Raw genomic sequence first — 23801 nt, 5'->3', positions numbered from 1 at the left:
CACTTTCCAAAATTGGCTGGTGCATTTCATGAATACCAAACTTGTTAGCTTAAAGCAATGGCTTTTTTTTTTTAAATCATGGCAGTATGATAGCCAGTTGCTGTTCTGGGGCCTTTGTACATGCCACACAATTTTCCTTTAAAGCAGCTTAAGTACCCTTTTGCACTGCTTTAATGAAGTTGCTGTTTACACATTCAACGGTGTACTCCACTTTAATGGTGTTGCTGTTTGCAAGCTTGGCGGCGTATTCCACTTTAAATTACTTTGGTACGGAGCAAGATAAAACCTCCGAGGTGTTTTAATTTGGTGTACCTAACAAAGTGCAACAGTGCGCGGGGCGCTGGAAGCCGATGTGCTCGGGGCATGGCGGGCCCTGAGCAGCTCAGGGGCTGTGAGACCTGCCAGCCGAACAGGCAGGTAAGGATCTGGCCCCCGCACTTGTGTACATGCCACGGATGTTTAGTTTGGTTTAATTCTCCATAAATTGAAGCAGTGTTTTTAAAAACCCACTGTTTCAGTTTAGGGAGAACTAAACCCAATTAAATCCCCGTGGCATGTACAAACAGCCCTGATGTCTACATCCCTTCTGAATGAGGGTTTGTGTTTGTAGAAGTGCAGTCACCTGGGGACTGATTCAGCAGTTTGTCCCAGCTGGTGGTGGCTGCAGCAGCAGAAGCCTGGGTGCCACAGCTGTGTATGAAAAGACTGTAGTTCTCATGTCTGAAGCTTAGAAATTATGGAGAGAATGTGCTTTGTTTGCAGTGGACTAGTTGGCTTAAGCTGTTTGGGTTTTCAAATGAAAATAGAGTGGCTGCCTTGCATGTGTGGTGTAGAAGAGGGAAATCATTTGCAGTCATTTTAGCTAACTTTTCCAACACTTTGTTCTTTGCTTCCATATGTGCCCGCGTATGGTGTATTGAAGGTTGTGTTGTTGTTGGGGGGGGGGGGGGGTGGTGATGATTTTCCATACGGTTCATTTGTGAAAATTCAAGGGTTCCATGGAGTTTATAGTTTTAAAGGTGTGTAAAGCTGTTTACAATGGTTGGTCTGTTTTCTAGTGTCATGGTATTAAAATGACTAGGTAGCATTTTGAATTTGAAAATAAAAAAGTATATAAAATACGATTAAAACAGAATTGGCTCCTCAAAGCTTATTTCTCTCTCTTAAGGCTTGGATTTATTGCTCATGTGCTCTGCAGTAATGGTGCTATACTTCAGGAGCAATCATGTATTAATTTTGGAGTATTCTGTTCACCTAATTGATTATTGGTTTTAAAATATCTGTTTACCTTACCCAAAAACACAGTATTATGATCCTGTAACTTGGGCTGCAGGAGTGGAACTGAAAAGTGACTATTCTTACAAATATGGCCTTTTAGTAGTCTTTCATTAGCAAAGACTGCTGTTGGTCAGTCCAACTAGTGTGCAAGAAGGCGAGAGGGAGAGAAGGGGTCTTTTACTTCTAGTGTTTTCAGTAGTTAGCACTGTTTTTTCTTGTTTCTTAGTTCTCTCCATCCGTGAGGAGATGGTAATCTTTATCCAAGTTGAGTTTAAAAAAGAAAAAAAATAGCCGGAGGGCAGTGGCACTCCCAGAGCTCTGGGAACATGGGCAGAGGCAGCTGTTGCCCTTGACCCCCCGTGCTTAGCTGGCCCAGGCAGGACCCTGCTGCTGCCCTGCTGGAGCCTCAAATGCCCGTTCTCCCCCTCTGGGCTTTGGGTAGGGGTTTAAGTACCCTGCTGTCTCCCTCCAGCTTGCTTCCTGTCACCTGTGAACGAGCAGCTAATTGTCATTAGGCTGCTCTGCTTTCCTCCTTAACGGCTCCTCCGCTTTCTCTGCTGCCAGTAACAGGGGTCAGGGTTCCCTGTTACAGTCCCCTATCTGGAAATTTCTATTATTACTGATGGAAAAATATTTCTCTTGGTTTGTGAGTATGAGGTGAAGTTGACATTTATCAATGTTTAGCAATAAAAACAATCCTGCCAAGCCTAGCCATGATTCAGAGGTTCACTGGTAGCCTACTACCACACAAACTATATGGCAGCTATTACATACTATATAAATGTTGCAGGTTGTATTCAGCAGTAGTAAAATAACCATTTTTAATACAGTTTTTCAAGGGCCTGTATTCTCAGTATTTGTGCTGATTGAATAAAATATTGTTGTTCTTCTTATTTCAGTCACCCATAAGTCTCTGCCCCTCTTTTTAGGCTCAAAAATCAAACTGGAAAAAAATGAATCGGGTTCCATTCTGCTGACTTCCCCATGGTTCATCCCCTGGGCTAGTGCCTTTGCATCACTATGCAAATCCCTGCCACTTGAGCTGAGGAAGTAATTGAGAGCCATAGAGGTTGTCATTTGTTTTGAGCCAAAGGTGAAGCAAGGTAATAAACCTAAACACACCCGTACCAGAGGGATTTGCAGATACTTGCTGACAGCAGGGGAATGGAAAAAATGGAAATCTTTTGGGTTCCCTTCCAGGCCCTCAGTCACTCGGAAGTTGGTTCATGCATAATTAGGGACCTACTCAAATCGCGATGGCGTAGATTTTGCAGAATTGGGTAATCTGCAGGAAAACCCGAAAAAACAACAACCTTTTTTAAAAATGCTGGCTCCCCAGTGGGAGCCAGCAGTCCTGGCCGCACACCCTGGCACGAAGAGGGCTGCCAGCACGAAGGCAAGCAGGCAAGATGGCTGCTGCCCCTGCCTCTTGTCACTGATTGGGTGAGAGGGCTGCCTGTTGTACAGCCTTGCTCCTCTCCACCAATGGACATGATGGACAGTGCTCTTCCCCAATCAGGGGTGGGGAATGGGGCCACTGAGGCCCCTTGGCCAATCAGAGGTGTGTGGTGGGGGGAGCACCAAGGTAAGCCTGTAAAAATAGTGGCCAACCTCCTGATTTTGCTTGCAGAATTGCATGCCTCCTTTAGTTGAGTAGACCCCTGAGGCATAATCTAGTCGGGAGTAGGAGGGGGGAGAGGATGGACAATTCTCAATGAGGACAGAATCGTTTGGAGATTTTCATTTGCTAAAATTCAAGCACTTTCCTCTGAGCATGTGCAGATTGCAGTTTTTCAAAGGTGAGTAACTTGGTTTTACAGGGGTGGTAAGAGATGTATCCTTGGCACAAGAGGCCTCTCCCCTTGCCAAGTGTGTCAAGTCCCTGGTCTAAAGCATAGGTGCACTAGAGCAGTGTTTCTCAATTAGTGGGACACGAAGGCCGTCTAGGGGGGATGCGGAGAAGTGGCGGGCTCGCCTCCGGCACTTCCAGGTTCGCTGCTGGCACTTGTGCTGCCGTGCGCTGCTGGCACTTTCAGATTTGCTCGTCAGCCAGCTGCTGGGGGACTCTTTGCCCCCAGCCTCCGGCCCAGCTCGTTGATTATTTTGGTGGGACCAGGGTTTCTGGGACCAACGGTTGGTGGGGCATAAGGTGGAGAAGGTTGAAAATTGCTGCACAAGAGCAGTACAGAAGAAAGGTTGCCTGATTTTAGCACAGAACAGCATTTTTTTCTTATTTGGATTTAACCGAACAGTTTAGCTGAAATCTTTCCAGAAAAAATTCAGCTCACCATATATAATTTCAGCTGGATTGTTTGAAGTTTGGCTGTTACAAGTTATTGCAGATGGGGTCCTTAATTCTGGGAAGTGTAGCAGAGTTTCAGCAGGTGATACTATATCTGTCTTTTCCTAACCTCTGATCCTAAATTGCATGCTGGTAGAACTGTGAACACGTAAGAAGAAACTACATTGCCTTCATAATAATCTGGCTGTAGCCTCTTGTTCTTATTTCTATATATCATCGTTTCCAGACTTGCGTGTGTTTTTAGTGTCTGATTTGGTTTGGAAAGCTTGCTCTTCGGGTAGAACATCTCCTCCGTTGCTTCCTCTCCCACCACTTGTTCTTAGTGTGTCCAGGAAGTAGTTGTGGCAGCTCTTTCTTGGAACAGGAGAAATGTTTAATCCAGAGAGGCAAGGTCTGAGAAGGTCTGCTGTACATCCAGCAGAACCTGCAGTCTCAATTTAAGAAGTCCTTGAGAAAGTGAGGAAGATGAGGTAAATGTGTGGGTGCGTTTAATCTTTTTTATCTTTAATCTTCTCTTGTTTTGCACTAATTGCGCACGGTGTGGATAAGTGTAACACTTTCAATGTATGGATTGTACTACAAATCTTCAATTTCTGAGTATTTTGCATGGCTCTGACCCCATGGATGGGATGGGGGCATGGGTCAGCCCTGGCTCTGGCCCCACAGAGGGAAAGGGGTCATGCCTTGGTCTCGGCTCTGGCCATGTGAGGTAGAAGGGGATATGGCCCGGCCTTGGCTTGACCACATGCGGGGAGGGAAGGTGGCCCGGCCCTGGCTCTGGTGCGGGGCTTTGGAATTTGGCACCATGGAAGAGTTGGCAGTATTTAATTGCCACTGCTCCTGTGCCACTGAATTTCCCAACTGGTGGGGAGCTCTGCCATGGCTTGGTGGGCTGGTCGAAGACTGAGCATCCCTACTCTGAACAGTTTAAAAGATGCGTCTTAAATATACAATAGAAAAGTGCGGTAGTTTGGCATTACAATAGTATCAGAGACTTGTTAAAAGACTGTTGGAGGCGGTTACCAATGTTTGTGTTAAGAGTTGATTCTTCTGTGCATTTCTTTAAGAACCCCCAAAATCAAACAAAACACTTACTTGACCTTGTTTTCTTTTAATGCTTTTGCAGGTGTTAAGTCATTTAATGGTGTCATATGAGATGAGATACTGTATACAGACAGAATTGGATGAAGCCAACTATTACATTAACACCCTTTATCCGAGTTCTCCAAGGCATTGTAAACTCCAGTTTCAGAGATTACCCAAGAACATCTTGCATACACACACACACATTTGCGATGCTCTTGCAGCAAGTTACAGCAGAGGCCTGGAAGTTGTCTTGTGAGTTTTATTCACAACTCTGATATTAGATATCACGATCTGCAGAATAGTAGGGAAATATTTGCCTTCTAACCAGTATGTAATTTTAGGTTTGTCCATCTAATATCTGATCCTATTTTAATATGAATGACTGTTTCTTGGCTTAAAAAATAGTGTACGTACACAAGAGAGCTATGCATAAATATGCAAATATGCATTTTAAAATATAGGTGGATGAGCCTGCCTGCCTTTTTGTTCGCAAAAAGACTGATTGACATGGAAGGATAAAAATGCTGTTCCCTTCAATTGACCATTTATTTTTGAAAGACTGCTTTAGAATTTGATTAGGATTTTGCAATTAGTGAATATTTCTTGGAGTCATTTACTTTAATTCACAGACTTGGATAAAACTGAAACTGGACCCGGAACGTGGACACTGTTGTAGAGAATATAGGGAGATCTAATCCAGAAGCCAATTATCAAATGGTTTATAGAAAAATGGAAGATACTCTGAATGGGTAGCTGCGGAATCACCTACCCCCCTGCAGAATAACCTGCCTTTTGGAGTGGTTTTCCCTGTTACCTTGGTTGCAGGTTTGCTTGTCTTCTAGGCATTGAGTTATGTCCTTTTAGATATTGTGGGTTGGGGGTGGGGTGGAGAGGAGGGGTGTTGCATGGTTATTTCAAGCCTACGACTCCTTTTGTTTGCATTGTAAAAAATACCAACCTTGTCATAGGTTGCAAGGTCCTGTCTTATGTAGGAGTGCGGTAGAGGGTTGTGATTCAAAATAGGCCGGAAGAGATCACTTGGTAAGAAATGTTCATAAGTCTGCCATATTATCTGGCACTGGAGATTTGAACTGAGGACTTCCAGAGTTGGATGTGGGAGAGCCAGTCCTTCATGCTAGAAGTGGACTTTATGCTCTGTGCTTTATGCTCTAACATTGGACTTTATGCTCTATGGACTGAGTTTAGAGAGAGGCGCTTTGTGGTTGTGCACTAGCATATAATAGCAAGATCTGGCAACTTGTGCCTTGTAATGAAGGCAGTATAGTATTTAAGATGCCTAACTTATTCGTGCTTTATTCATAAAGGTTAGAATAGTTTCTCTGCTGTCAAGTAGGTATTCCAGAATAACGTTGTTTGTTTGAATGTTAGGATTTGATTCTTGCGGGCAGTCATGAGAGGGGTGGTTACTGATTTGATGCTGCAACCCTATGTTAGCTATTGACACGCTTAATATTTTAAGAATAAGTAATGCTCACATTAACATTTACTTCTTTTTTCTCCTGTGTTGCAGAAATTCTAGTAAGGAGCATTTGACCATCTAATCTCCAACTGTTGAACCTTCCAATATCAGGATTAGAAAAGAGTGCCTTCAGAATCAATATGTAGCAAAAGGGTATTGTGCCACTGAAGCTCCTCCCTCAATCCAATTGTTTGTATTTTAAGGATCCTTGTAGCTTCAGCAGCAAATTGTTTTTGTCACATTAAAAAAGTGGATTTCATGTGGTGCTTGCAAAACATTGAATCGCCATGAGTAGTAATCTAGGAAAAGAAAAAGACTGTAAAGAGAAGGATCCAAAAGTCCCGTCTGCAAAAGAGAGAGAGAAGGAGGCCAAGGCGTCTGGAGGACTTGGGAAAGAGAGTAAAGAAAAGGAGCCTAAGACCAAAGGGAAAGATGCCAAAGATGGAAAAAAGGACTCCAGTAGTGCGCAGCCTGGGGTGGCTTTTTCAGTGGACAACACGATAAAACGACCTAATCCAGCCCCAGGCGCTCGCAAAAAATCCAGCAATGCTGAGTTGATCAAAGAGCTAAATAAATGCCGGGAAGAGAATGCGATTCGCTTGGACTTAGCCAAGAGGTCTATACACATGCTTCCATCGTCTATCAAAGAGTTGACACAGCTAACGGAACTTTATTTATACGGTAACAAACTGCAGTCCTTACCGGCCGAGGTGGGCTGTCTCGTGAATCTGGTGACACTGGCACTGAGTGAGAACTCGCTTACCAGTTTGCCTGACTCTCTTGATAACTTGAAGAAATTGGCCATGCTTGACTTGCGGCATAACAAACTTAGAGAAATTCCTTCGGTGGTGTACAGGCTATGTTCTCTCGCCACTCTTTATCTACGCTTTAATCGTGTAACTACTGTGGAAAAGGATATCAAAAACTTGTCAAGACTCACCACGCTTAGCATACGAGAGAACAAAATTAAGCAACTACCTGCTGAAATCGGTAAGCACTTGCACTGTTCAGAAGCTTCTGGTGAATCTGTAAGTTAACACTAATTGAAACAAGCGTGTGTATGCAAGATTGACCTATGAAATGCCTCCCTCCAGTTCAAACTTGCGGTGTTGTGTGGTAGGTGGTTTAGCTCTCACCTGCATTATTGCAATACTTGCTTACATTGGATATAACCCATTTAATGTATGCATCTCAATTCAGAAAGATCTTTCCTCTGGTTCATAGTCTCGCAGCTAGAGTGGCAGGGGAAGGGTTGTACCCTGTTGTGCCTTGCTCTTTGGCATAAAGAGCCCTGTCTTATCATCCTGTTATGTCATCTATCTCAGCAGTTCTCAACCTTTTGCACCTTATGTCCCACCTACGTAAGGTCAAAAAATTCTGATCCCACCGGTCGACGAGCGCAGGGGGATGTCCCCCAGCAGCCGATTGAAGTGTGCAAAAGCAGAAGTCCTGCTGTGGTATTTCCTGTTTTGCTGCCGCAACCCAAGCCCCACCTAGAGGACCTTCGCGTCCCACCAGTTGAGAAACCCTGATCTATCTGATGTAGCAGAAAAGATTCTAGGTCACATTTTATGTTAAGTTTCCATTTTTTAGTGGGGTATAAATGTTTAGATAGTATAACCACGTTATGGTCTTGGGTAATGTGTTACGGGGCATTGTAAGCGTGTGCATGTCAGTAGAAAGTATTATGGTGGTTATGTGCCATAATTACAAGCAAGCCGGATGGTGTAATAATATAAAATAACTGATATATTAACATTTTTTTTCTTTGAAAAGCGGTATATTGATTGTAAATAAACCTTATGAAAGTTTGAAAGAAGACAAACTATCAGTACTGAAGTATCAAACTATCACCACTTGATCATTTCAAGTGGTGATTTATGTACAGGGATACTGTAACTCCCAGGTTGTCTGATCCAGAAAAGCATTTTTGCTCAGGAAATGATTTTCAAGCAGGTTCTTAATGGGATCTACACATGTATGTCAACTATTTTAAAAATGGGCACTAATTAATATATTTAAAAAAATGGAATCTCAAAGAAGATGGAAATCTTTCAAGGTTGTTTTTTGTCATTTAGGCATAGATTTCATATATTTCATAGACATTAGGGCTGGAAGGGACCCCGGAGGATCATAGAGTCCAGCCTTCTGCCCCAGGGGCAGGAAGTCAGCTGGGGTCATAGGATCCCAGCAAGATAACATAGATTTTCAAAAGTATTTTGGCCTTGCCTCACTGATACTAGTCTTTCCTGAGTCCCATTTTCAAAAAGGACCTTTCTGTTAATATTCTCCTAGGCTGGGCAGGGGGTGTAGAAATTGGTTTAGGGGGTCCCCTCAGGAACTTGTGTAAAGTTGGGGAAGACCAGTGGTTTAAATCCTTAAATGACCTCTGTCAGATCATGCATTTTGTCATTTTGCCCTTGCAATCCAGCATACTAGATTGCACACCTCCATAGCAGCAGTACCCACTACACACTTCCCAGCCTGAAGCTGCTGATCATTTGACTGGCAGCGTCCAGTGCAAACAAATCGGATCCACAGAATAACTTGGGCATGTACAAATGTTATAGGACTGCCGACGGCTGGTTTCAGTTTCTAGCTCTCTGCAGGTGCTACTGGAAAAATCTTTAAGGTAAACGCTAATATATTAGTATGTAAATAATGTATGAATTTTGTGTTATGCTATGCCAAAGCTGGCAGCATGGACCTACTGTATTTTGCGTAGAAGACACTGAGTATTTAAATTGTCTTTAGTTAGCAAGCATTGTGGTTTAAAAACTCGGAGCTTATGTAACATGCTGTGCTGCTGGCTTGTCCACAGGGAAAGAGTGCCAACTACAGCTGTCAGCGAAGAGCAATTGATTTAGCAAAACGGGTAGAAGGCTGTGCTGAAGGTCCTGCGTTCTGTGCCCACATTGTCATATGGTAGTGGGTGTGCTATAAAGTGTTGGTCTGAACAGGAAATAAAAACTCACCCTGTTTCATGAAGCAGAGGGATAGTGCTGCTATGCTATCATGAGAGGCTGTATTAAAAAGGGCATAGGTGGCTGGGTGCAAAGATGAAGCTCCAGCATCTTTTTTCATCTTGTTGAAAGGGTATTGTCATGGCCTTCATGCCAGTCCAGCACGTAATTGTGTTTTTGACTACGGTGGCTTCATCATCACGGGGCATCATGGGCATCCTTTGATTAGTTGGCACAAGGTGGTCCTTCTCTCCTCTAGTTTCCAAATAATGAACTCCCATTAATGTTTAGTTTCCAGATGTCTAGAATGAACTCCCAACAACTTCTAGCAGAAGTTTTTACTAGTCTCTGAGTCTGTGGTTCTTGACCAGGATGCTGGTGGCACCCTGGGATGTTGTGACGTTTTGTTAAGTGTCACAGGGTGCCACACAATATTAGCACTCCTAGGTATGCAATATCTACACACAATTCACAAGGTAAACCTAGAGACTTCAAATAGGAGCCTGTAATGTGAAAAATCTTCTGACCTATTGCGGTCTTTCTGAATTCTTCGTAACAAAAGAATTGCTCTATTATTTTTTCTTAATCAAAAAATGAGTGAAAGCTAAGAGCTGGCATTTACAGGGGGTGCCTTGGGCCTAAAAAGGTTGATAACTGCTTCCCTAAGTATATGACTGCACTTTGTGCTTTTAAACGGCACCCCATTTCCATTTTTTCCAATTATTCTATACTTTATCCTACTTCTCCTGTCTATTGACAATGTCTCCTTGTGTTTTACCGTCATAACATTTCATTAGTACCTTCTTTTTGTGTTAGGGTCGTTAATCGAAACAGTAATGAAGATTGGTCTCCAGTCAGGTATTTGAAGAAGTCTCCCAGTAGTGTCCCTCTTGGTTGATGCTCCATTTCCAGCTGTTATCTCCCCGCTAGCCAGTTCTGTACCCACAGTTTGGCCGGTCTGGAGTTCTTACAGCCTTTCTACCATGCCTCACCGTCCGGATATTTCTACGTAATACTCCATCAAAAGCTGAAAAACGAGTTGGAAAATGTGCTGTGTCTTACGTTTCTCTAGAAAATTAGCTATCTTTCTTTAAGGTATCAGGTCTGGCTTTCTGTACCATGTTCCATTTTCCTCCATATCTTCGATTATTCTCTTGAAAATGATTGAGGTCAGATTATGTCTCCGTCATCATCGGTTTCTTTCCACCTCCCCATTCTCAAGTGCACGTACTACATTTGCTTCCGGTCATACGATAGCACCTGTGATTTTCTAGATCTGTTTGTTAAAGACGCTTGCTGATGGGGCTGCAGCTTCCAAATGGATTTCTAATGTGGCACAAATTTAAAAAGAAAAATAATGCAAGTTGGGTGTGAAATGTCACCTTTATATGAAAGAAAAATTAAGCACTGATCTTAATACCACTTCATTATACGTAGTTAGAAAATCACCGATGCAAAAACATTGTTCAGATATTATCAAAACATGGAATTCAAATGCATTCATTTTGGAAATAAAAAAACCCAACAGTATTTGTTTCCCTAGGGGATTTTTTTTGAAAACTCAGCGTGAGACAGAGAACAGTTTGATTTTCATGTCTATCTTTAACCTGCTTTTCTGTTGAGTATAAATGACCTGTAAGCCTGTTTTTTGCTTTTCAAGCGTTAGAATAGCTCTTGGGAGTGACAGTTTTTTGCTGGTAAAGTAGAACAAGCTAATTCTGACCCAGTGGACAGATATGCGGAGACCAGTTTGGTTGTGGTACATTTATCTATCATCCCACCTGATGGACCACGCTGATGTTTTAGCAAAACTTGAAGTATTTTATTAATTAACAAATGTACTACATACAGTTCCTGCTCTCTTTCTTCTCCAGTACCACAGATTTTTTTTTTTTTTTTTGTGGGTGTAGTGCAACTGTGTAAACTTCTACCTGACAAGTGTTTAGATACCAAGCACCTGTCTGTAGAATTCAACTAATTGTCAGCTGCAAAATTAGGGGCAACTTCTCACTCATGCTGTTTCTCACCTTTAGGGTTTTTTTCACTGTTTTATTTCTGTAGCACCAAAAAGTTTTCATAGCACTTAGGAACACCAAGACTGAAGGACTCTCAAGGATGGTTGTTTGCTTTTAAATCACTCATTTTAATTAGTATTTAAATAAATGTTAATTTAAATACTTTGTTTAATTTTATATTTTTAGTTAATTTCTTAGAGAGGTTTATTGTCCTGTCTTGTAACAAGTTGATTTGTAAGTTATTTTAGCACTACTTTTTGCGAGCAAGGAAGACCTGCTGTATCTCAATTCCTTTAACTCGCTTAACTCACAGTTACATAGCTTCTTAATTTCTATTTTGTAGTATGTTTTTGGAAAAAGGTGAATCATTCATCCTTTTTCCTAACTTACTATGGTATTATTTTTGCCAAGCTCTATTTGGGAAAGACCTGAAATTTATTTCACAATTTAAAAAAAAATTAAAATAGAATTACCTTCAGTGTAGAAAGCAGGTAAGAAAAAATGATCAGAATAGATTTTGCATTTTAAACAAGCTGATTTATTAAACGAAGTATAACCGGTTGTTAATTAATTAAACTAATTGCTTTTGGTCAAAGTGTCTGTCAGGCTTTTAGAACTAGCGTTTTTCCTTTGCCTCACTTTATTGAGAGACGGTAAGAGGAAGACGAGCTCTCCTAGTCTTCAATCCCCAAAGTGTTTCTTAGTTTTAAAGTCACTGAACTGAGCTAGGCCAATAAGTTGAAATTAAGAAAGTGTTGTTTTCTGTATTTGCAGAAGCTACTTCTGTCCAAAACTGGGTTTAGCACTTCAGCAAACTCGGGTTGAAGCGGCTTAGCCCATGGCTGCCCTCCGGTCAATGGTTCAGTGGTTAAATGTTTTTAAAACTTTGACAACAAACATATATTGCTTGAAAACTATTTTATTTAAGTTGATTGTAGTAAGTTTCGGCCTCGATACAGGCAGATTATTTAAAAATCTGATTGAAAAAAAACCACAACTTTTTAAAGTTTCATCAGTATTTCTCCACCCTCCTCTTCAATATATTTGTCTGTGAGCATGTGGTTGTCTGTAAATAGTTATGTTAGTATTTTTTAACCAAGCACCAAAATGCATTTGATAATTTGCATACAGAATAGGACCAATTGCCAGACCTGTCTACAGGAGATCATCAGAAATGTATTTATCAACATTTTCACCATGTCCCTTTCTCTGTTTTACTTTGGGTCGCCCATCTGACTGTTCCCTGGTAGTTAGTTATGATTTGTTTGTGCCTTTTCCAAAACTCGAAAAAATCTTTTATTATTCCTGAAGGCAAGGAGAGCTTATGACTGTGGTCAGGTTTCCTCAGTGTCAAACCACCACGCACATGCCGCATTTACCCCTTGCTCTTGCCACCTCTCCCCAAATGTGAACACACAGTATTCCCATCTTAGAAAATGAATTCCTGTAATACAGTCACTGAGTCTTTTCTTCCTCTTTCCTCCTACATCCCAAAATAATTTTGTAAGGATATTTGTTGAAAGCGTTTCAGAAGTCCAAACAAGTTGTCAACTACTTTGACACACCTAAAGAATTACTGCAGATATGGGAGAGAGTTTTCCTTAATAGAAGCTATGCTGGTTTATCTGTATTTGATTGTACTTGTGTAACTGTTTAATAGTTCTGTATAATTGTCATTTAACTGTTGCTTTTGTGAAGTGTTGCTGGCCTTTACTTTGAGGATCATCCCAACGTTATTAGGAATTAAGCCACGTGTGTTTCCTTTTTGGTGTTCCAACTGATTTAAAAGAAAGGTAATATATTTTTGGCACCTTGGACACTTCAGTTTGAAGGAATTTAGAAATACTGTATATACTTGATTAGCAGACTAGTTAACATGGTGGGGAGAAAAGCTTCTCACCTTATAATTGAGCATGAGGTGGCAGGGAGGGGATGGTGGGTGGGCAGGTACTGTGACTTCAGCCCCAGGCTGGGGCTGGGGCCACAGCTGCCTGTCCGCTTGCATGCCCTGCTGTTCCTCCCCTTCAGTCCCCAGTCGTCCTGTAGCATTATACATTAGCTAAATTTCCCCAGTTCTGATGTCAGTGAAGCAGTAGAAACATTTAAAGTTGGACTTTTGGTACACTTATGCTCCTGGACCACGCAGAAGTAACGGTTACATTGATGTCCTTTGATATCAGTGCAGCTATTTATATTTCTCCATACCCTAGGACTTTATTTCCATCTCTAAAGTAAACTGTTATAAACCTAAACCATGTCTTGAAACCTTCCCGTTGGTTCCCTTCTGTTCTCACCTCGAAAGCTGAAGTTAAACATTAAGAAAGGCTTATTTTCTCTTTAGCTAGGTAGGGTGTCAGCCCTCTGGGAAAATGTCAGGGCTTTCCATTCACCAACTCATAAAATCCAACTCAACTGGCTAGCACCCACTGAAAATCCAAGGATAATTGTAGAAATCTGGCTCCAAGAAGGGCTCCAGTTTAGTAAGCATACCAAGTAAACCCTCCATTCTAGTGAGGTTTTGAAGATGAATATTAGAATAAAAGAATGCAAATGTGATAGCGAGTCAGACCATGAGTATGAGAAGTATGAAGAACCAGAGGAAATGTCTTGGGTTGAAGCCACTTCAGTTTGCAGTCTGTTACTTAAGCTAACCTTGTGCATTCCTTTTATCTTGTTTTTACTATGTTTTCCATGTTTCTGGTAAGAAAACTTTTGCACAAACAATTTGAGATTCGTTTTTGCAAAGATAAAATGTTGCCTTCTGTAACATGTATGTGTGCTAAAAGGAAAAAGGCATCTACAGCAAATTTTCAACACAATTGAAATTGCAGTTGCATAGCTTCTAGGTCTTAGGGCGCCAAATATTGTGTTTCCTTTCTGTGAATGCAGTCTTTATTCTAAGGAGAAGCTGTTCTGGGTTGTGCTTCAAGGGAAATATTTTTGGATTGCAATAGTGGGAGCCTGCCCATATTAGACCTGGGGGTGCGTCTAAAACTTCCATGTCCATGCAAAATTCACCCCGACATTGAGACTACCTGTGGCTTTACACCACTTTGCATCTAGTTCTCATAATAGCTGGGCTTGCACCTGTTCAGTCTTCACTGGTTTAGACAGGAAGCCATGGGTGTAGCAGCTGCACTGTGGTGTAGCCTGCAATCCTTTTTCTGTCCCAGAATGCTGTGCAACTATTCAATGGCATCTGAGTTCAGGGGTCTAACTTTCATTTCATTTCCAGCACTAACTTTCATTTCATTTCAGCAGATCTGATAGTGTAGAGGAACTGATTTAGTTTGTAATACTTATGCTCAGAAACCCCTTTTTCCATTCCAGAAGACCTGAAAAGAAACAAGATGCGTTTCTGGTCTGGTTTTCTTCCCAGCTGGAGTAATCTGGAAGCACAGCATGGCCATAGTGGGCAGTGTAAAAATAACTTGGATGAGGTCAGAGGTGCCAGCCTGGAGCTTGAGGTAGAGGGGGTGGAGAGCAGTACTGATGTGCTTGGGCAGCTCCTCCGAAGTTACACACATAGCTCCGTATTGGATCCAAATCTCATCACTCAGTTGAACTGTAGGAAAGGGTAAGCGTCGAGAACTTTTACCATTGCCATTTCTGCTGTGAGTGGGCTGCTGACCTCCATACAAACTAACATAAGTTGGCTAAGTGACAAGCCACACATGCGAGGTCCTATTTTCATCCAATTTGGAGGGGCATGTGATGCAGACGTGTATGTCTTGCACTTTCCCTGAACTTGTTCCAGCCTCCAAATCGGAGGTAAGCAAGTTGTGGTACTTGCATAGAGATTATTTGCATGTGTGTAGCTCTGGCTGTCATGTGCTTCTCTTTGGTGCATGCTTAGAAGGCTGCGTTGTGGTCACAGACGCTCGGGTGTGGAATAGGGTTGCTCAGATGCACGTTATGCATTGCTCAGATGCTGTGCAAGTTTTGTTGGAGAAAAATCCTGACGAGCAGCTGACCTTGGAGGAGGAGGAAGTGGATCTTTCTACCTTTTAACTCAGTAGACTAGTGATAAAACAGCTAAGCTGTAGTGGGATAGTTTGTCACGTTATGGTTGATCTAGCTGGTCTTCCTCCTAGGTTTTATTTTGGGCAGTTTTATATGCAGGCCTGGGTGACCCAATTCCTTCACAGGTAGAATCTAAAAGCTACGTGAGTGCTAACTAAGAATTGCTCTTGCATGGCTGCATAAGCACCACTTAGGTGTGAAATAGGATTTAGCCCTTAGTGTGGAATAAAGATTGGGTTGTTTGGGAGGAGAAGGGTGGTTGGGGTAGATTTTCAACCTTTACAAGAAAATAATTTCTGTTATATATTTGGCTTGTGCAAGTTCAAGGGGGCAGGGTATTATGCTTTTTATTTTTGAATTTTTTTTGAGTGCTAGATGCAATTAATCCATGGTGTAATATTTATATAAATATTACAAGCCATGGCACTGAATGCTGACAAAACACAATTGTGACCATTGGTTTAAGAGACTAAATGCTTTCTAATCAATAACTTTTCTACTTAAAGGGTGTTTATTAATCAAAGAGCATTAGCTGGTAGCTCTTATCTGTTCCTTACAGCAGTCAGCAATAAGCTGAATGAACCTTCTGCTAACTGCTGTAATGATGCAGTCAGATCTGATATAGGAGAAAAGTACATTTTGCCAAAGTTAAGATTGCTTTGTAATATTTTTCTAAGGTCAGGACATTTTATCTTTTAATACATCTCAAATAGCTTCATAGGCAGACTAAAGATTATTTTGCTTTATTCTGCAGCAAGAGAGCCCAGTGAGGGATTAATAAATATCAAAACTATGGAAAATATTTGTATTATGTTGCCAGTACAGGTGAATTTAGATTTTATTTACTATAACAATAACTTTTTAAGCAAGACATTTTGATACATCCCTAAATAAAACATTAATTAATGCTAGAGCGCATAGATTTCACAAATATTTGCAATTTGCATTTTCTTTCTCTTTGTGCTGTCCAACAAGAAGAACTCTTTTTATCCTGTCGGTGTGTCATCTGGTCTAGGATTTATCATGTAGTAAAGGATTTCAGAATTTTCAATCTGCTTAAGTATAGGCAGATAGAGAGTGAACAGTCATGAGAGTTAATCCAGTAGAAAAGGGACTACATTGCAAATCATGTTTATAACCCAAGAATATTTCCTTCCCAATGTGTGAATTGTCATAGGAGAGAAGGGAGCTCATTTGATATTGACACATGCTTTTTCTCCCCACTTTGTTATGAATATTAATGTGTATTATCCATGTATGTGGTTTTAACAGTTATGCTCTGTTTTTATGTATAAATAAATGATAAATAATAAATTTTTGGTGTTCTCGTGACAGCCATTCAGAACCAGTCTCCTAGGTTAAGTACAGACAGTCAAAAAGCCTGAGGCTGAATTGATTAATTCTTTGCAGGTCAGTCTAAACTGTAAAGATTGAACCAATAAGAAATGAGCAGACATTCACTTTTGATTCAGCAAATGCAGCCACGTGCCTGCAGTAGCTCAAGCCAGAAGCTGGGGGTGCTAGAGCACGGCTCTATGGCATATAGCCAGCATGGCTTGTGTGTTCACTTTCCCTTCCTGCTGCCCCTGAGGTCTCTGGGATTTGCAGTCCAGAGTCACAACAGCAGGACTCTGCAGGGTTGTTCATCACTTTCTCTGCCTGCTTCCAGGTTCCTCTGGGATTTGTAGTCCAGAGTTGCAGCCAGCACTAAGTTTTTAGTAGGGTAGGGCAGCTCTGTATTAGGGAGAAGGGAAATTTAACCCCCCTTCCTGGCCCCAGGCCCCAGCAGGGGTTTCCCTGCAGTGGCCAATAAGCCAGCCAGTGAGCCAGCCCTCACTGCTCTAGGTAGGGAACAGAGGGGCAGGGCCAGTCCTGCTCTCTGAAGCAGACAGCCCAGCCCAGGGATGCAAAGTGCTGGGGTGTTGGGGACCCTGATTTAACTTGAATCAGGAAGGGGTCTGGGACAGAAGTTTCATAAACCAGTTTGATCTAAACCAGTTAAGTCTGATACTACATTCATCCAGGTTTATCTTAAACCACTTTCAATCATTTTGAAACTGGTTTGTGTGCACACAACTTCTATTCTATTCCAGGTTTAAACCAGTTTCTGATCACTTAAACTGGTATATGTGTAACTTCTGCCCCTAGCCTAGTGGGACCAAGGCTTCTCTCGCAAATATGAAGACACTTCTTTAAGAATAGCAATATAATTATTAGAGACCTACTTAATTCATGGTGAGACAAAGGAATTTTTGTGTCTTGGTTGCAGCACGAAGGACCGATTTTGCTGGCATTTCCTGGTGGCCCTGCCCCTTGCTGCTGATTGGCAGAGAGGTCCTGGGGAGGGGGAAAAGGGATATGGGGGCAATTGCCATCTTGGCGGCTGGCTGTCCTACATGTGGCCCCACCCTTCGTGCCCGATTGGTGGAGAGGCCCCCAGGAGGAAGAGGGATGAGAGGGTGGCCACGATCTGGCTGCCCTTTGTGCTGCTGTTCCAGCTGGCGCCTTCCCCTCGTAGGAGGGCTGCAAGATGGCAAGCATTTTATTTTTATTAATTTTTTTTTTAAGTTGATATTGTGGACGGTCGTGGATTTTTTGCCATGTCCATGAAAGCTGCAAAATCATGAATTAAGTAGGTCCCTAATAATTATCAATTAGTGTTTAGGTCTGGCTCTTCAATGGTGCCTGTAATACTATATGCTCTCTGCTAGAGGAGAAGATGGTGAGGCGGTTGTTACTCTTGCAGAACGTTTTACAATTTGCCAAAAGTAGATCTTTTTCTTATGCTGTAGCTTTTGGGAAGTTGAAAATTGGCCTTATAATAGAGATGATTTTAGTCGTAGAGAAACGATACACTTTTGATAATTCATTTTATGTGAAAATTGCTCCAACTTAGCGGATTTTTCTGTCAAGTAGGTTAAGAAACACAATTTTGTTTGTTTTAGCGACATATAATTTTGTACATTAGTTGTCATTTTGTTAGCCATACTAAGGAGAGGCTTTTTTTTAAAGCAAAGACAATCACTTAAATACTTTATTCTGTTCTTTGCTTCAAGTTGCTCGTTCCCTAGTTAGAATTTGTCTAATGGTGTCACTAATACTATCTTTAGTACGTAGCTCATGTTTTACCTCGCTTATTATGTATGTTAGAAAACAAGTTCGTTTCAACTTGGGAGATTCACATGAACACGTTCTCTCACCCGTGTTGTTTGCATTGCTGGATCACAGCTTCTGCGATGGGCTTCTGTGCAATTGAGAACCTACCCGACCAGATAATGGGAAAATGCCAGTTTTTCCTTTGCTATGTTTTTTCCACAAGACTTATTTTTAATCGTTGATTACCAGTAACATCACCACCTTGCACATTTTGTGTTCAGCTGATTTCAGATACCCGAACATTTTCCACAGTCAACTGAAGTTTACACACCAGAAACCACATGAGAGCACCCACAGATGTTAGCTCTCAAAATACGGATTCCATGAATAGTTAAGATCTTGCAGCTCTTTTTTCTTAATCTCCTGCCAGAACCTTTCCTTGAGGGAAAGCATCATTTTTCAGCAGTACCAAATTTTTGATGCTCTGCTCTACTTCCCCCCCCCCCCCCCCCCCCCCCCCATAATAAGGCAAAAATAAACTTAATATTCACTTCACTGGGCACCATTCAGGCCACAAGAAATTCTTTCTGAGAATACAGGGAGGGACCATTGCTGCAATTTTTAAAATTTTTTTTTGCTACTGAAACAAATTGCTGAACTGTACATTTCCTGTCCTCAGAAGAACTCTGTAAAGAAGGCTATTTGGTGCTAGGAAATATTTATCACCAACAGTTATTTTTCATAATGACTGTTTACTTGACTTATCCCTTTTGTCTTATGCTTTTGAAAGAAATACTCTTAGATAGTATCTGTATTCATCAGGCAGATGACAGCATTTAGTTGAACGTGCCCACATTATGACTGTTGACTAGTCCCGCTGGTCTACAAGTTTTTCAGCAGGTCCACGTACTCTGTCCTACTGTAGTTTGTAAATCACTTGTGTGCCTTGAAGATAGATATATTTTCATCTTGACTAGTGCAGTTGCACCAGTATTCTCAGTAACACGAGCAGTTCATTTTCACTCTCTTTTCTCCCATCTGGATAAGAAACCCTGCCTTGTGGGAGAATTTTTCCCTTGTCTATTGTGGCTTAGGGAGACCTTCCTTTCATGCCTTGTCAGGCACTTGCTTTTGCTGAATTTCATGTCAGCTTGGAATGGCAGGACAGCGGTGAACAAAACGCTCTGAAGACTTCTGTGTGTCTACAGCTTTCCTTTAAAAAAACAAACAAACCAACCAACCAAAAAAAACCAAAAACCAACCCCAAGTAAAATGTGGTTTCACTTCATTTTACTTAATTTTGGGCCATCGTGGTTTGACAGCTTCTCACCGCGCACATGTCCTGAGAGCAAGAAGCGTACCAAGTGAAACTGCAGACCAAATAGCATTGTCATACTGTATGGTTACTATACTACAGCTCCCATTTTTTTTTCCTTGAACTTGCTTAATGACTTCATGATATGACTTCAGTTTCAGTCTGCTATCTTTTGAAAATCTAATAATTACTTTTGACTATCCTTGGATTTAGTTATGTTCAGTTAAAATAAGTCTGCTACATATGTCATTACTTGTACTAAAAATCTGTCTGAAATATAACCGGTGTCCTTAATTCCACACAGGCCTTCAGGTCAGAGGCCATGTGTCCCATAATCGGTTAAATAAACACTGAATTTTAACTTTTCTCCCCCAAATCCAAATAATTTTTACGATATAAGACAGCTGTGTCAAGCACAATGAATTGCCTACATATTTGTTGCAACCAAGATTACTGTTGCCAAAAATCTCAGCAGATGTAAGGAAGGGAGTTGCATGAACATAACTGCGGAGGTTCAAGTGAATGTTCAAGGTTAGCAGATGTTTTTGACCCTTCATGCCTATTTCTGGCCCTGGAGAGTTTCCTGAAAAATGGGAATTGTGCCATATGCTTAATATAGTCATTGACTTAGGGGCTTACCTGGAAAAAGAACAGTCTCACAACTTGAGGTTGTCTCCTGGAACTTGACTCTTATGCCAGGTAAGAATTTTGCTGGTGGTAGATCGATGTCTTAAGATGCCTCCAGGATTCTTGGGTCACCCTAGGTGTCTTGTTATGGTATAACAAAGTGTTAAATGATTCCCTGCCACACCTCTGCATTTGTCCTGTCCCATAAAACAGGCATCCTACATCCCCGTATTCCAGTGGAGACACGGGCTCCCAAAAATCTGACGTGTGGCATGACACAATTTTTGCATAACCTGTTTCTTTCCTGTTTCCCATTCCTTTATTTTGTCGGGTTGCTGCTTATATTCCATCTGCATCTGAGGCCAGTTCTCTCTCAGATTCATTCTGATGAATGCGAGGTGGAATGCAGACCTGAGAGAGGGGAGCATAGGTCTTGTGAGGTAGGGGCAATATGAACACTTCCATGCTTGATGGCATGGTGAACACAGATGGGATTCGGTGCTGAAATGCCATATGCATTATGTAGCACTGAGCAGGATAGAGCTCTGAAGGGCGTAAGATCAATACTTGTGAGCAAACTGAGAATTGCAGAGTAATACAACTTTTGTTAGACAGCTTGCATTTCACTTCGCTATCTTTTTTGCAAGTCTGCTCTGCCATTTTGTATCTCAGATGAATCCCTACTATAGTCCTAAGGAGACATAATCAAAGTTCATGGCATTTTAATGTAAGTTACAGTTTATCCTAATAATGTCGCCCATGACCTAATAATCAAAGAGGTGGTGCAGTGCATGATATCAAGGCCTACTCCAAGCTAGTTCTTCTGAGACACCTTTTGTGCGGGGCAGGGGGAGAGTTAAAAAAGGAAGTGAAAATAGCATTGCAGGGTGTACTCCTAAAATAGCCATTTTCTCTGCAGTAGGAATTCACCATGGTCCCAAAGTGTTACTCGCACAGTGATGCTGTGCAAGAAAACATTGACCTCATGGTTGAAGTTGTTAAAATCAGTTACTTTACGTTCAGCTCCAGAGAAACAAAGGGGAGTGGGGAAACCCAGAATGATTTAAAAACTTTGGATTCTGCGTTGCTGATGACATTTTAGAAACAGGCAGAAATCTCTGAGGATAATCTCCTGCATATAAATGTGAGTCAGAACTGCAGTTTTACTAGTTAAAAGCAGATATAAGTCAGAACGTCATCCAGACTTTTTTTTTTAAGGTTTAACACACAGTTTTGTGGTTTTATTTAAATCTTGCATTCTTAGCTGTACTTGATTCTTTAAAATAGATGAGTCTGTAGGGATAGATTTCTAAACTTTAGAAACTTAACTTTACAAGCTGCCACTTTGAATTAGCAGTCAAACAGTTTTCTTGGTTTTCCAGCTCATAAGCAAAAGAATTAGTATTATTTTGTTTCCCAAGCTCTGTGTTCCTTGCACTCTGAAAAAATGTCTAGGTGCCCTTATCTTCTTGTAGCTTACTGTAAAATTAGCTTGGAATTTCTTAGAGTTCAGTTCAACCTCCATGTTTCCACTTCTGGTGGCCTGAGAGATGCAATTAATAATATACTACTTAGCTCTTTTAATGCTCATGTCATTCCTGAGTTTGTTCTTCCAAATCAGAACGTACGTAGATAGTTGAAATGTGTTTGGGAATTTATGCTTTATATTTAACTATGTTTTCCAAGGATGCTGCTGATGAGCTTTTGAATCCGACTGGTTTAGATTGCTATCCTATTATGACTGATTCCTCATCTGAAACCTTAAGGGTGGCACAAAGCTTTCTTTTAAAATCATAGCTGAACATGTCTGATTATTTATATTTATCTCCCAAAGTGTTAAAAATATATCTGATATATTAGGGGTTTTGTGCTTTTACAGGTGAGTTGTGTAACCTTGCAACGCTGGATGTAGCGCACAATCAGCTTGAACATCTTCCAGAGGAGATTGGGAATTGCACGCAGATCACCAAACTTGACTTGCAGCACAATGAACTCTTGGACCTGCCAGAAACTATAGGTATGTGCTAGTGAGTTTGGGAGGGGGAAAATGCTTGTTTCCTGATGTTTACGGCATTGACCACTAAAAACAGTATATCAGTGAATTTCATGTGGCCTGTAATGATAGAAGGCATAAGTGCCCTGTTCAAGGCATTTTCATTATCAAAAACTCCAAGTGACAAACAAATGGGAAATAATATTAAAGTCATCTCTAGCCACCCTGGGGAGTATCATCTTACTGGGCAAAGGGAGGATGGGTGGGTTCCTGTCCTCGCTCTTTTTTTATGATTTGGGCATGTTAAGAATAGGGAGAATGCACATTACAAAAGTAGATGTCTTAGCTTTTCCAGGGATTTGAGCAGGATGGAGTAGGTTTGTACTTAATGACTTAGGTGCCTAAAAGCCACTTAGTGCATGTTCAAACAAGTGTGGATGTTTGGTTCCCCGGGAACAACTAGCAGCGCTGTACCTTGCACCTCAGCTACTTGTCTCCGGGGAATGCCCGTGCCACATGTGCTTTGGCATGCGGCAAGTTAACCCAGGTGGGATAGGGGAGGCTGAGGCCCCAGCAGCCTTACCTAGGGTCCTGGGGGCCTCCCGGGGATGCAGCAGTGGTGGTTCTGCCCTGCGGAGCCTGGTCAGCAGCTGCAGTGTGACTCTGGGTGGCCCAGCACTGCTTTTCAGCAGTGTGTGTTGCCTGTGTCTGTGCTGCTCCCCGTTTTTTTCCCCCCATAGGTTTTTTTTTTTTGTTTTTGTTTTTTTTTTGAATCCATGATATCCAAAAATACTTTAAGACCATGAATAGTTCAGCTGAAATGAACAGAGCTCTTTGTGTTTTAAAGTTAGGTACCATGCCTCAGTGTTTTGTAGAGGAGAAGACAGGAATATGAGGATGAATAAAACGTGTGCCTACAGTGAGACTTGTAGGGCTATGAAATAATCCCCCAAGTGAGAGGGTGGAAACCTCATAGTGTGAGCCTTGTAAAGTTCATCTAGGAAAAGAACCAAAAAGTATATTGTGTGAAACTACCTACACCTGGTCAATGTGAGAAGGTTGCATCCCCTTAACTTAAACTGTATTGTCACCCTTATTGCAGTGCACAAATGGCTTGTTCTGCCTGAGTTTGGAGTGAATCCTAGCTGACTGAAGTTAAACCAAAATGAATCTGTCCTGTTGAGCCATTACTCTTGCTTTAACTAAACTGCTTAGCTTTAGCTCTCTGTTTTTTAAAGCATTTCTTTGCTTGTTTCTCGAACTTTGCCTTCAGGGGTTTTTCCATTTTTTACAGGAAAACATTCTTTTAATTATCATCCTCAGTAAATTGAAAGCTTTTTATACAGACCGTAGAATTTTAAACGGATGCATATCAATTCCAGAAGGCAGTCTTGGATGTTTTAAAAATTATCTTTCGGCATAGTCTTCACTGAAATTTCTCATTTGATATTTTAATTTTTTGGGTGATTTTTCTAGTGTTTGGAATGTGGCTCATCTCTAGAACAAGCACAAATAAAATGATCTCTTCATTCTTTCTTTAGCCTTTACTATGCTTACTATAAAGAATGACTACTGAGTGGAGCTGTATTTGAGATGCACTTCATTATGCCTTTACCAGCCAGA

General features: G+C 41.3%; 1 protein-coding gene across 2 annotated transcripts in view; it reads left to right on the top strand.

The window, feature by feature from the left end:
* The window catches only part of SHOC2 (SHOC2 leucine rich repeat scaffold protein), a 91241-nt gene that overhangs the window by 33756 nt on the left and 33684 nt on the right, over positions 1 to 23801 (top strand). For both annotated transcript variants that reach the window (XM_059730177.1, XM_059730178.1), the window contains exons 2-3: positions 6198 to 7136; positions 22065 to 22202. In XM_059730177.1, the coding sequence (XP_059586160.1) occupies positions 6434 to 7136; positions 22065 to 22202 (841 nt within the window). In that variant the 5' untranslated portion in view covers positions 6198 to 6433. The remainder of the gene's footprint in view (positions 1 to 6197; positions 7137 to 22064; positions 22203 to 23801) is intronic.

This window comes from Alligator mississippiensis, chromosome 6, assembly GCF_030867095.1.
Source record: "Alligator mississippiensis isolate rAllMis1 chromosome 6, rAllMis1, whole genome shotgun sequence".
Taxonomy (NCBI): domain Eukaryota; kingdom Metazoa; phylum Chordata; order Crocodylia; family Alligatoridae; genus Alligator; species Alligator mississippiensis.
The sequence above is the reverse complement of the archived record's forward strand: the minus strand, read 5'-3'. Positions and strand labels throughout refer to the sequence as shown.